This window comes from Agelaius tricolor, unplaced genomic scaffold (assembly GCF_023055355.1).
Source record: "Agelaius tricolor isolate 1412-34295 unplaced genomic scaffold, bAgeTri1.0.p SCAF_110, whole genome shotgun sequence".
Classification (NCBI taxonomy): domain Eukaryota; kingdom Metazoa; phylum Chordata; class Aves; order Passeriformes; family Icteridae; genus Agelaius; species Agelaius tricolor.
In genome coordinates this window covers 189,156-200,365 of record NW_027269370.1, presented here as the reverse complement: position 1 = coordinate 200,365, position 11,210 = coordinate 189,156, and the positions used below count along the sequence as shown (strand labels likewise).

The window sequence follows — 11,210 nt, the reverse complement described above, 5'->3', positions numbered from 1 at the left end:
GTTTTACGACAGTCGCACTTTACGGCCGCTTTTACGGCAGTTTTACGACAGTCGCACTTTACGGCCGCTTTTACGGCAGTTTTGCGACAGTCGCGCTTTACGGCGCCTTTTACGACAGTTTTGCTTTACGGCCCCTTTTACGACAGTCGCGCTTTACGGCCCCTTTTACGACAGTCGCGCTTTACGACACCTTTTACGACAGTTTTGCTTTACGGCACCTTTTACGACAGTCGCGCTTTACGGCACCTTTTACGACAGTCGCGCTTTACGGCACCTTTTACGACAGTCGCGCTTTACGGCACCGTTCCGCCATTTTACGACAGCCGCGCTTTACGGCGCCTTTCCCGCCATTTTGCGACAGTCGCTTTACGGCAGTTTTGCGACAGTCGCGCTTTTGTGCACTTTATTTTATGGAAATTTTACGGCATTTTACAGCATTTTATGGGGGTTTTTTGTTTTTCTTTTAATTTTAACTAATTTTATTTTTCAATTTAAAATTTTTTTTAACTTTAATTTTACAGCATTTTACGGGGTTTTTTTGCTTTTTTTTTAATTTTAGCTCATTTTATTTTTCAATTTTGCAATTTTTTAAAATTTAATTTTACAGCATTTTACGGTTCTTTTTTTGTTTTTCTTTTAATTTTAACTCATTTTATTTTTCAATTTTGAAATTTTTTTAAATTTAATTTTGCAGCATTTTACGGTTCTTTTTTTGTTTTTCCTTTAGTTTTAGCTCATTTTATTTTTCAATTTTGCAATTTTTTTAAAATTTAATTTTGCAGCATTTTATGGTTCTTTTTTCGGTTTTCTTTTAATTTTAACTAATTTCATTTTTCAATTTTGCAATTTTTTTAAAATTTAATTTTGCAGCATTTTACAGTTCTTTTTTTGTTCTTCTTTTAATTTTAGCTCATTTTATTTTTCAATTTTGAAATTTTTTTTAGTTTAATTTTACAGCACTTTACGGTTCTTTTTTTGTTTTTCTTTTAATTTTAGCTCATTTTATTTTTCAATTTTGGAATTTTTTTATACTTAATTTTACAGCACTTTGCGGTTTTTTTTTGTTTTTCTTTTAATTTTAGCTAATTTTATTTTTCAATTTTAAATTTTTTTAAATTTAATTTCACAGCATTTTATGCTTCTTATTTTGTTTTTCTTTTAATTTTAGCTAATTAAATCTTGACTCCACCTTTCCGAAATTTTATCATTTCTATTCTATTCAAAGAAAATGGCATTTTAGAATTTTACCAAAGTGCAAGGAGACATCAGAAAGCTCCAAAAGGGTGAATAAATTAATAAATCCCCCAAAAACGAATAAATCCTCAATGATAAATCCAAAAAAAATTAATAAATCCCCCCCAAAAAATTGAATAAATCCCCAAAATAAATAAATAAATAAATCCCTATAAAAAAATAAATCCCAAATAAATTAATAAACCACCCCTAAATTAAATTAATAAATCGCCAAATCGCAAGAAACCCCAAAAATAAACGTGTCTCCGAAAACAAAATGATAAATCCCCAAAATAAACCAAAAAATCCCCCCGAAAAACAAAATAAAAAAAATTAAAAATCGATTTTTTATTTTTCTTTAAAATCTGTTTATTACAAAAAAAAAAAAAAAAAAAACCTAAAAAATAAAAATTTCCGGGGAGGGGGAGGGGGGGAGGAGGTTCCAACCTCCCCGACCCCAAAAAGGGTCTCAAACCCCCCCAAAAAAGGGACCCCCAAATTCTTCCTCTCTACCCCCCTAAACCCCCTTAAAAAAACCAAAAAAAACCCAAAATTTTTGGGGTCCCCTCCCCCCCCTCGCTCCAAAATCCTTTCCCCCCTCCCCCACCCCCAAATTTCCCCTCCCCCACCCCTCGCTACAACCTAAGGGGGTCCCCCCCCCCCAAAAAAAAATCCTAAAATCTACAAAACCCCCCCCAAAAAAAAATTTGGGGGGGACCCTCAAGAAAATCAGGGGGACCCCAAAAAAACTGGAGAACCCCCAAAAAAATCGGGGAACCCCCCCCAAAAAAATCAGTGGGACCCCCAAAAATCCCCCAAATTTTCCACCAAGGCCTTGGGACCCCCAAATTTATCCTGAGGGGCCAAATTTGGGGGGGAACCCCCCCAAAAAATTAAAATTTTTCCGCTTTTTTTTCTTTTTTTTGTCCAAAGTCCCCAAATTTGGTGGTTTTGGGTTTTTTTTTTTTTCGAGCTGGATTTTAAATGGGGACCCCAAAATTTGTCACTCAGGGGTCGCTCCCCATCATTTTGGGGTCATTTCACGAAATTTTAGGGTCATTTCATGCAATTTTGGGGTCATTTCACAAAAATTTGGGGTCGTTCCTCATCATTTTGGGGTCATTTCACGTAATTTTGGGGTTGTTCCTCATTTGGGGTCACTCCCCAACATTTTGGGGTGGTTCTCCATCATTTTGGGGTCATTTCACATAATTTTGGGGTTGTTCCTCATTTGGGGCCACTCCCCATCATTTTGGGGTCATTTCTCATCATTTTGGGGTCATTTTCCATCATTTTGGGGTCATTTCTCATCATTTTGGGGTCATTTCCCATAATTTTGGGGTTGTTCCTCCTTTTGGGGTCACTCCCCATCATTTTGGGGTCATTTTTCATCATTTTGGGGTCATTTCTCATCATTTTGAGGTCGTTTCCCATCATTTTGGGGTTCCTCCTTTTGGGGTCACTCCCAAACATTTTGGGGTGGTTCCCCACCATTTTGGGGTCATTTCCCATCATTTTGGGGGTAATTTCACGTAATTTTGGGGTTCTTCCTCCTTTTGGGGTCACTCCCCATCATTTTGGGGTCACTCCCCAACATTTTGGGGTCATTTTCCACCATTTTGGGGTCATTTCTCATCATTTTGGGGTCATTTCTGACCACTTTGCCCTCCTTGCCACCACCTCAGTGTCCAGCAGGGTCCAGTGGTCACTCCCCACCACTCTGGGGTCACTCGGTGCCACTTTGGGGTCATTTCCCACCATTTTGGGGTCAGTTCGTGGTCACTTCATGGTCACTTTGGCCACCACCCCAGTGGTCACTCCCTCCATGTCCAGCAGGGTCCAGTGTCCAGCGGTCACTCCCAACCACTTTGGGGTCACTTTGAGCCACTTTGGGGTCACTTCGTGGTCACTTTGGCCTCCTTGCCGCCCCCTCAGTGTCCAGCAGGGTCCAGATGTCCAGTGGTCACTCCCCACCACTTTGGAGGTCACTTCGTGGTCACTTTGGGGTCACTTTTGTGGTCACTTTGGCCTCCATGCCACCACCCCAGTGGTCACTCCCCCAATGTCCAGCAGAGTCCAGTGGTCACTCCCAACCACTCTGGGGTCACTTTGAGCCACTTTAGGGTCACTCTGTGCCACTTCAGTGGTCACTTCATGGTCACTTTGGCCACCACCCCAGTGGTCACTCCCTCGATGTCCAGCAGGGTCCAGTGTCCAGTGGTCACTCCCAACCACTTTGGGGTCACTTTGAGCCACTTTGGGGTCATTTTGTGCCACTCCTGTGGTCACTTCGTGGTCACTATGGCCTCCTTGCCACCACCCCAGTGGTCACTCCCCCAATGTCCAGCAGGGTCCAGTGTCCAGTGGTCACTCCCCACCACTTTGGAGGTCACTTCGTGGTCACTCTGGTGGTCACTCCGTGGTCACTTTGGCCTCCTTGCCACCACCCCAGTGTCCAGCAGGGATTCAGTGTCCAGTGGTCACTCCCCCCCTTTCTGAGGTCATTCCCGACCACTCTGGGGGTCACTTTGAGCCACTCTGGGGTCACTTTGAGCCACTTCAGGGGTCATTCCGTGTCACTCTGGTGGTCACTTCACCACCACCCCAGCGGTCACTCCAGTGGTCACTCCCCACCACTCTGGGGGTCACTTTGAGGGTCCCTTTGAACCACTCTGGTGGTCACTCCGTGGTCACTTTGGCCTCCTTGCCACCCCCTCAGTGTCCAGTGGTCACTCCCCACCATTTTGGGGGTCACTTTGTGCCACTTTGGGGGTCACTCCCCACCACTCTGGGGGTCACTTTGTGCCACGTTGGGGGTCATTCCGTGCCACTCTGGTGGTCACTTCGGTGGTCACTCCGTGGTCACTTTGGCCTCCTTGCCACCCCCTCAGTGTCCAGCACGGATTCAGTGTCCAGCGGTCACTCCCGACCACTCTGGGGGTCACTTTGAGCCACTTTGGGGGTCACTCCCCACCACTTTGGTGGTCACTCCCCACCATTTTGGGGGTCACTCTGTGCCACTTTGGTGGTCACTCCCCAGCATTTTGGGGCTCACTTTGAGGGTCCCTTTGAACCACTCCGGTGGTCACTCCGTGGTCACTTCGGCCTCCTTGCCAGCACCCCAGTGGTCACCCCCTCAATGTCCAGTGGTCACTCCCCACCATTTTGGGACTCACTCTGTGCCACTTTGGTGGTCACTCCCCACCATTTTGGGGGTCACTCCCCACCATTTTGGGGCTCACTTTGAGGGTCTCCCTTTGAACCACTCCGGTGGTCACTCCGTGGTCACTTCACCCCCTCGCTGCCCACCTGACCCCTCACTCCCCTCCCTCCCACCCCCACCCCTGGGAGAGAACCCAGCACCGCCCCTCCCCCCATTCCCCACCCCCACCCCCACCCCCAACCACGCCGGGCCCTCCCCCCACCCCAACATCAACGCATCACCACCCCGCCCTCGGCGCCTCCAGCTTCCAGAACGTTCTGCGCCGTGGTTTTGCCGTGCTGCTCCTTCAGGTGCCGCCGGATTGCCGGCTTGTGGGCGAAGCGGACGTCGCAGTAGGAGCACCGGTAGGGCCTGGCGCCGCTGTGCAGGTTCAGGTGGTCGTGCAGGGTGGATTTCTGGGTGAAGCTCTTGCCGCAGACGCCGCAGCCGTGGGATTTGACCCCTCGGTGCACGTTCATGTGCCGGTTGAGGTTGCTGCTGTGGTTGAACTGCTTGCCGCAGCGCGGGCACATGAACACGAAGTGCTGGGCCCTCATGTGGAACACCAGCTTCTCCACGCCCTGGAAGCTCTCCCCGCACTTCCCGCAGCGCGACGACGACGATGATGACGATGATGACGATGATGGTGTTGGTGTGGTGGTGGTCGAGGCGCCCACAGCTCCTTGGTTGCCCGGTGGTTCCTCGCTGGTGGCCACGGCGGCGTTGCCACCACCACCACCACCGCCACCACCACCACCGGGGAAGATGACCAAACCTTCACCCTCAGCGTCCTCGGCCAGGCTGTAACACGCCTTGACCACCCCGAGCTGCGCGCTGGCGTTGTCCGGCGCGGCCGCCACCACCGCGGTCACTCCCGCCGGACCTTGGCTCACCACCTCGCTGCCGGCCACCACCGGCCACCTGCGCCCCCTGCGCCGCGTGGCCGGCTCCACCTTGACGATGCAAACGTCCGTCGTGTCCTCCTCGTCCTCGTCTTCCTCGTCCTCCTCGTTCTTCGGCGGCTGCACCGGCGCTGTCGGCGAGGGCTGGATGAACCGGGCCAAGGCTCCTCTGCACCTCTCCACCACGTGCTCCATCTGCAGGTAGCTGGCGGCCGTCAGGTAATTCACCTGTTGGGGGGCGAGGTAAAAATCCCGCCTCGGTGATCCAGGCAGATGAAATTTTTGGGGATTTTTTTGGATTTTTTTGGAGTTTTTTTGGAAGTTGGAAGTGGGAATTTGGGGGTTTCAGGAGCTGGCTGGGCCATCCAGGTGTCATTTGTCGCCCCCTTTACCTGGTTTGGGGGGGATCCCTGCCCCTCTGTCCCCAGGGTTAACAGGAACGGCGACCACGGGCTCAGGGAGGGCTGATGGAGCTGGTGTTTAATTCCAATATTCTGGTGTTTAACCCCAATATTTTGGTGTTTAATCCCAACATTTTGCTGTTTTATTCCAACATTTTGGTGTTTTATTCCAATATCTTGGCATTAATTCCAATATTTTGGTGCTTAATTGCAATACTTTAGTATTTAATTCCAATATTTTGGTATTTAATTCCAATATCTTGGCATTAATTCCAATATTTTGGTGTTTAATTGCAATGCTTCAGTATTTAATTCCAATATTTTGGTATTTAATTCCAATATCTTGATGTTTAATTCCAGTATCTTGGTGTTTAATTCCAATATCTTGATATACAATTCCAATATTTTGGTATTTTATTCCAATATTTTGGTATTTAATTACCAATATTTTGGTGTTTAATTACCAATATCTTGGTATTTAATTCCAATATCTTGGTATCTAATTCCAATATCTTGGTATCTAATTCCAATATCTTGGTTTGGTATTTAATCCCCATATTTTGGTATTTAATTGCAATATTTTGGTATTTAATTCCAATATTTTGGTTTGGTATTTAACCCCAATATTTGGTATTTAATTCCAATATTTTGGTTTGGTATTTAACCCCACATTTTGGTATTTAATTCCAATATTTTGGTTTGGTATTCAATCCCAATATTTTGGTATTTCATTCCAATATTTCAGTATTTAATTCCAATATCTTAGTATCTAATTCCAATATTTTGGTTTGGCATTTAACCCAACATTTTGGTATTTAATCCCAATATCTTGGTATTTAATTCCAGTATCTTGGTATCTAATTCCAATATTTTAGTTTGGTATTTAACCCCAATATTTTGGTATTTCATCCCAATATTTCGATATTTAATGGCACTATCTTGGTGTTTAATTCCAATATCTTGGTATTTAATTCCAATATTTTGGTGCCCAACGTGCGACAGCTCCAATCTTGGCTGAAACCACCTCACACCCAGATAACCAAAGGTGTGTCTGAGATAAAACCACCTCACACCCAGGCAGCCAAAGGTGTCTTTGAGGTGAAACCACCTCACACCCAGGTGTCCAAAGGCATCTTTGAGGTGAAACCACCTCAGCTGCCACCTCTGCCCAATCACCAAACGCCCCGGCCGAGCCCTTGGGCACGTTCCACCCATCCCTATTGGCATTTAATTCCAATATTTCGGTGATTAATCCCAATATCTTGGTATTTAATTCCAGTATCTGGGTATCTAATTCCAATATCTTGGTATTTCATTCCAATATTTTGGTATTTCATTCCAATATCTTGGTATTTAATTCCAGTATCTTGGTATCTTGGTATTTAATTCCAGTATTTTGGTATTTAATACCAACATTTTGGTTTGGCATTTAACCCAATATTTTGGTATTTCATTCCAATATTTTGGTATTTCATTCCAACACTTTGGTATTTAATTCCAATATTTTGGTTTGGTAATTAACCCCAATATTTCGGTATTTCATTCCAACATTTTTGTATTTAATTCCAATATTTTGGTGCCCAACATGAGGCAGCTCCATCGTGGGCATGGATCAGTCAGGGAAGAGACCCCTGAGGTGGAACCCCCACCTCTCTGAGGTGAAACCACCTCAGCTGCCACCCCTGCTCAAGCACCAAACGCCCCGGCCGAGCCCTTGGGCACGTTCCACCCATCCCTATTGGCATTTAATTCCAATATTTCGGTGATTAATCCCAATATTTTGGTATTTAATCCCCATATTTTGGTGTTTAATCCCAATATTTTGGTATTTAATTCCAATATTTTGGTTTGGTATTTAACCCCAATATTTGGGTATTTCATTCCAATATTTTGGTATTTCATTCCAATATTTCGGTATTTCGTTCCAACATTTTGGTATTTAATTCCAGTATTTTGGTATTTCATTCCAATATTTTGGTTTGGTATTCAATCCCAATATTTTGGTATTTCATTCCAATTTTTCAGTATTTAATTCCAATATTTTGGTATTTAATTGCAATATTTTGGTTTGGTATTTAATCCCAATATTTTAGTGTTTCATTCCAATATTTCGGTATTTCGTTCCAACATTTTGGTATTTAATTCCAATATTTTGGTATTTCATTCCAATATTTTGGTTTGGTATTTACCCAACATTTTGGTATTTAAATCCAACATTTTGGTATTTAATTCTAATATTTTGGTGCCCAACGTGTGACAACTCCATCCTGGCTGAAACCACCTCACACCCAGATAACCAAAGGCGTCTTTGAGGTGAAACCACCTCAGCTGCCACCCCCTGCCCAATCACCAAGCGCCCCGGCCGAGCCCTTGGGCACGTTCCATCTGGCAATATTGGCATTTATAACTCCAATTAAAGCCTCACCAGATCCCTGCCGGCGAACTCGAGCGCGCCGGTGTAGCAGGAGAGCAGCAGGTCGGCCAGCACGCGGGCGCTGTGCGCCAGCGACACGCGCAGCTCGGCCGCCGGGTTCAGCAGGAACTGGTCCCTCAGGAAGGGCGAGCAGGCGGCCAGGATGACGCGGTGGCCGCGGAAGCGGAGGCTCCTGGCCACGATGGTGACGTCGCAGAAGCGCTCCTCGGCCCGCAGCCGCGTCATGGAGCGCAGCGCCGCCGCCTCGTGGCCCGGCAGTTGGAAACGCAGCAGCTCGGCGCAGGAGGACATGGCGGGGAGCTGGGAGGGACTGGGAGGGACTGGGAGAGACTGGGAGTGGACTGGGAGGGACTGGGAGCAAGGATATGGGGACTGGGAAGGACTGGGAGGGACTGGGAGGGACTGGGAATGGAGTTATAGGGACTGGGAGGGACTGGGAGGGACTGGGAGCAAGGATATGGGGACTGGGAAGGACTGGGAGGGAGTGGGGGCAAGGATATGGGGACTGGGATGGACTGGGAGTGGACTGGAGGGACTGGGAGTGGAGTTATGGGGACTGGGATGGAATGGGAGAGACTGGGAGTGGGGTTGTGGGGACTGGCAGGGACTGGGAGGGACTGGGAGTGGACTGGGAGGGGGCTTGTGGGGACTGGGAGGGACTGGGAGGGAGTGGGAGTGGAGTTATGGGGACTGGGAGGGACTGGGAATGGAGTTATAAGGACTGGGATGGAATGGGAGTGGAGTTATAGGGACTGGGAGGGACTGGGAGGGGAGTTATGGGGACTGGGATGGAATGGGAGTGGACTGGGAGGGACTAAGAAGGGAATTATAGGGATTGGGAGGAACTGGGAATGGAGTTATAGGGACTGGGAGGGACTGGGAGGGACTGGGGGGGACTGGGAGCAAGGATCTGGGCACTGGGAGTGGAGTTACAGGGACTGGGAGGGACTGGGAGAGACTGGGAGGGAGTGGGAGTGGAGTTATGGGGACTGGGATGGACTGGGAGAAAAAAAAAAAACGGGGGCAAAAGCCCCCAAAAATGGGGAAAAAAATCAGATTTTTGGAGGGGAAATAGCCGGGAAATGGGGATTTGGGGATACTGGGATGGACTGGGAGGGACTGGGATGGACTGGGAGGGACTGGGAGGGATGGGAAGCGGGACTGGAGGCACTGGGAGGGTCACTGGGAGTTACTGGGAGCACTGGAAAGGGGTGATGGGGGTCACTGGGAGTTACTGGGAGGGTGACCGGGAGTTACTGGGAGCACTGGGGGGGGTCACCGGGGGTTACTGGGAGCACTGGGGGGGTCACTGGGAGTGACTGGGAGTTACTGGGAGCACTGGAAAGGGGTGATGGGGGTCACCGGGGGTTACTGGGAGCACTGGGGGGGTCACCGGGGGTTACTGGGAGTTACTGGGAGCACTGGGGGGGTCACCGGGGGTTACTGGGAGTTACTGGGAGTTACTGGGAGGGTCACCGAGGGTCACTGGGAGTTACTGGGAGCACTGGGAGGGTGACCGGGAGTTACTGGGAGCACTGGGGGGGTCACTGGGAGTTACTGGGAGTTACTGGGAGCACTGATGGGGGGGTGGGGCGGGCTCCGGGAGTCACGTGGCTGCACCTGCGGAGAGCGGGGGGAGGGGGGGGGGGGAAGGGCGCCAACACCGAGTGAGGAGAGGGGGGGAGGGGAAAACCAAGGCCGCGCCGTGACGTCACCGCGCGCGCCCCCCCCCCTCACCAAACCCCCCCCCCCACACCAAAACCACCACTTCCCTCTCCCCTCCCCCACCTCCCTAAAGCCCCTCAGGGGGCCGTGCCCATCCCCCCCACACCGCCCCCATCCCTCCCCTCCGGTACCGGCTGAGCCTCGGGCCTGGGGCAGCGAGCGAGCGGCGGCGGGAGGGAGGGAGGGGGCGCGCGCGGGGCATTGTGGGATACAGGCGGACCCCCCCCCCTTCCCCTCACGGCCGCGGGGGATTCTGGGATACAGGCGGACCCCCCCCCCTTCCCCTCACGGCCGCGGGGGATTCTGGGATGCGGGAGGACTGCGTGACGTCATTAAAGAGCGACGGCGCGGCGTTGTTGCCATGGTGACGGGGCTGTGAGGGGAAAGGGCGGGAAAATGGGGAAAAAATGGTTTAAAATTGTTAAAAATGGGGAAAAATGGTCCCAAAATCGGTCAGGAATTGGTCGGGAAATGGGTGAAAAAATCGGTCCAAAAATGGTTAAAAGATGGTTAAAAGATGGTTTAAAAATCGTCCGGAAATGGTTGGGAAATAGGTGAAAAAGTGGTGAAAAAATCGGTCTAAAAATGGTCAAGAAATGGTAAAAAAAAAAGGTCCAAAAATGGTGGGGAGGAAATGGTACAAAACTGATGAAAAAAAATTGTCTGGAAATGGTCAGAAAATGTTTTTTCAAATCCATCAAAAATTTGCACGAAATTCGTCCCAAAATCACACCAAATCTGTCCCAAAAAAATTTAAAAGTCGCAAAATATTACCCCAAAATCACCCAAAATTATCCCAAAATCATCCCAAAAATCACCCAAAAAATAACCGAAAATTACCAAAAAATCACCCAAGGGCGCCACTTTTTGGGGACGTTTATTGACACAGGACATCGGTGCCACCCCTTGGGGACACCCGGGGGTGTCACTGGGCGCCGCCCCTCCCTCCTGTCCCCGCTGTCGCGGGGGGCGTGGCCTTGTGCTTATCGCCTTTATCGCCTTTATCGCCGCCGCTATCGCCGCCTCTATCGCCGCTATCGCCGCCTCTCTCGTGGCTATCGCCGCCTCTATCGCCGCCTCTCTCGTGGCTATCGCGACTGTCGCCGCTGTCGCCTCGGGGCCACTCGGGCAGGGGCGGCCACGGCGCGAGGGGGAGCCCCGGGGGGGGAGGGGGCGGGGGGGAGGGGCTGGGGGAGCCCCGGGGGTCTCCGGGGGGGGAGGGGCGGCTGCGTTCGGCCATGGCTGGGGAGGGGGGGAGGGGAGGCAGTGAGCACCAGTGACCCCCCCCAGTTCATCCCAGTTCATCCCAGTTC

The 11,210-nt window shown here is 49.5% G+C and overlaps 1 protein-coding gene across 10 annotated transcripts; it reads right to left on the bottom strand.

The window, feature by feature from the left end:
• Window positions 1-3,348: 3,348 nt before the first annotated feature.
• On the bottom strand, window positions 3,349-10,211 carry ZBTB12 (zinc finger and BTB domain containing 12). 10 transcript variants are annotated; one of them, XR_011677598.1, is made up of 5 exons: window positions 8,164-9,277; window positions 4,354-5,565; window positions 3,883-3,947; window positions 3,749-3,790; window positions 3,349-3,613 (listed from the first exon to the last, which is right to left on the bottom strand). XR_011677598.1 is itself a non-coding variant. In XM_071419508.1 (4 exons), the coding sequence occupies exons 3-4, from the start codon at window positions 8,461-8,463 to the stop codon at window positions 4,666-4,668; spliced, it is 1,200 nt and encodes a 399-aa protein (XP_071275609.1). In that variant the 5' UTR covers window positions 8,464-8,976; window positions 9,122-9,171; window positions 10,029-10,211; the 3' UTR covers window positions 4,169-4,665. The 10 variants fall into 10 exon arrangements, 8 of the variants coding, with proteins under 8 accessions (XP_071275609.1, XP_071275603.1, XP_071275605.1 ...); XM_071419508.1 differs by lacking the exons at window positions 3,349-3,613; window positions 3,749-3,790; window positions 3,883-3,947 and adding an exon at window positions 10,029-10,211 and having other exon boundaries at window positions 4,169-5,565; window positions 8,164-8,976; window positions 9,122-9,171; XR_011677599.1 differs by lacking the exons at window positions 3,749-3,790; window positions 3,883-3,947 and having other exon boundaries at window positions 3,349-3,488; window positions 4,167-5,565.
• Window positions 10,212-11,210: the final 999 nt, after the last annotated feature.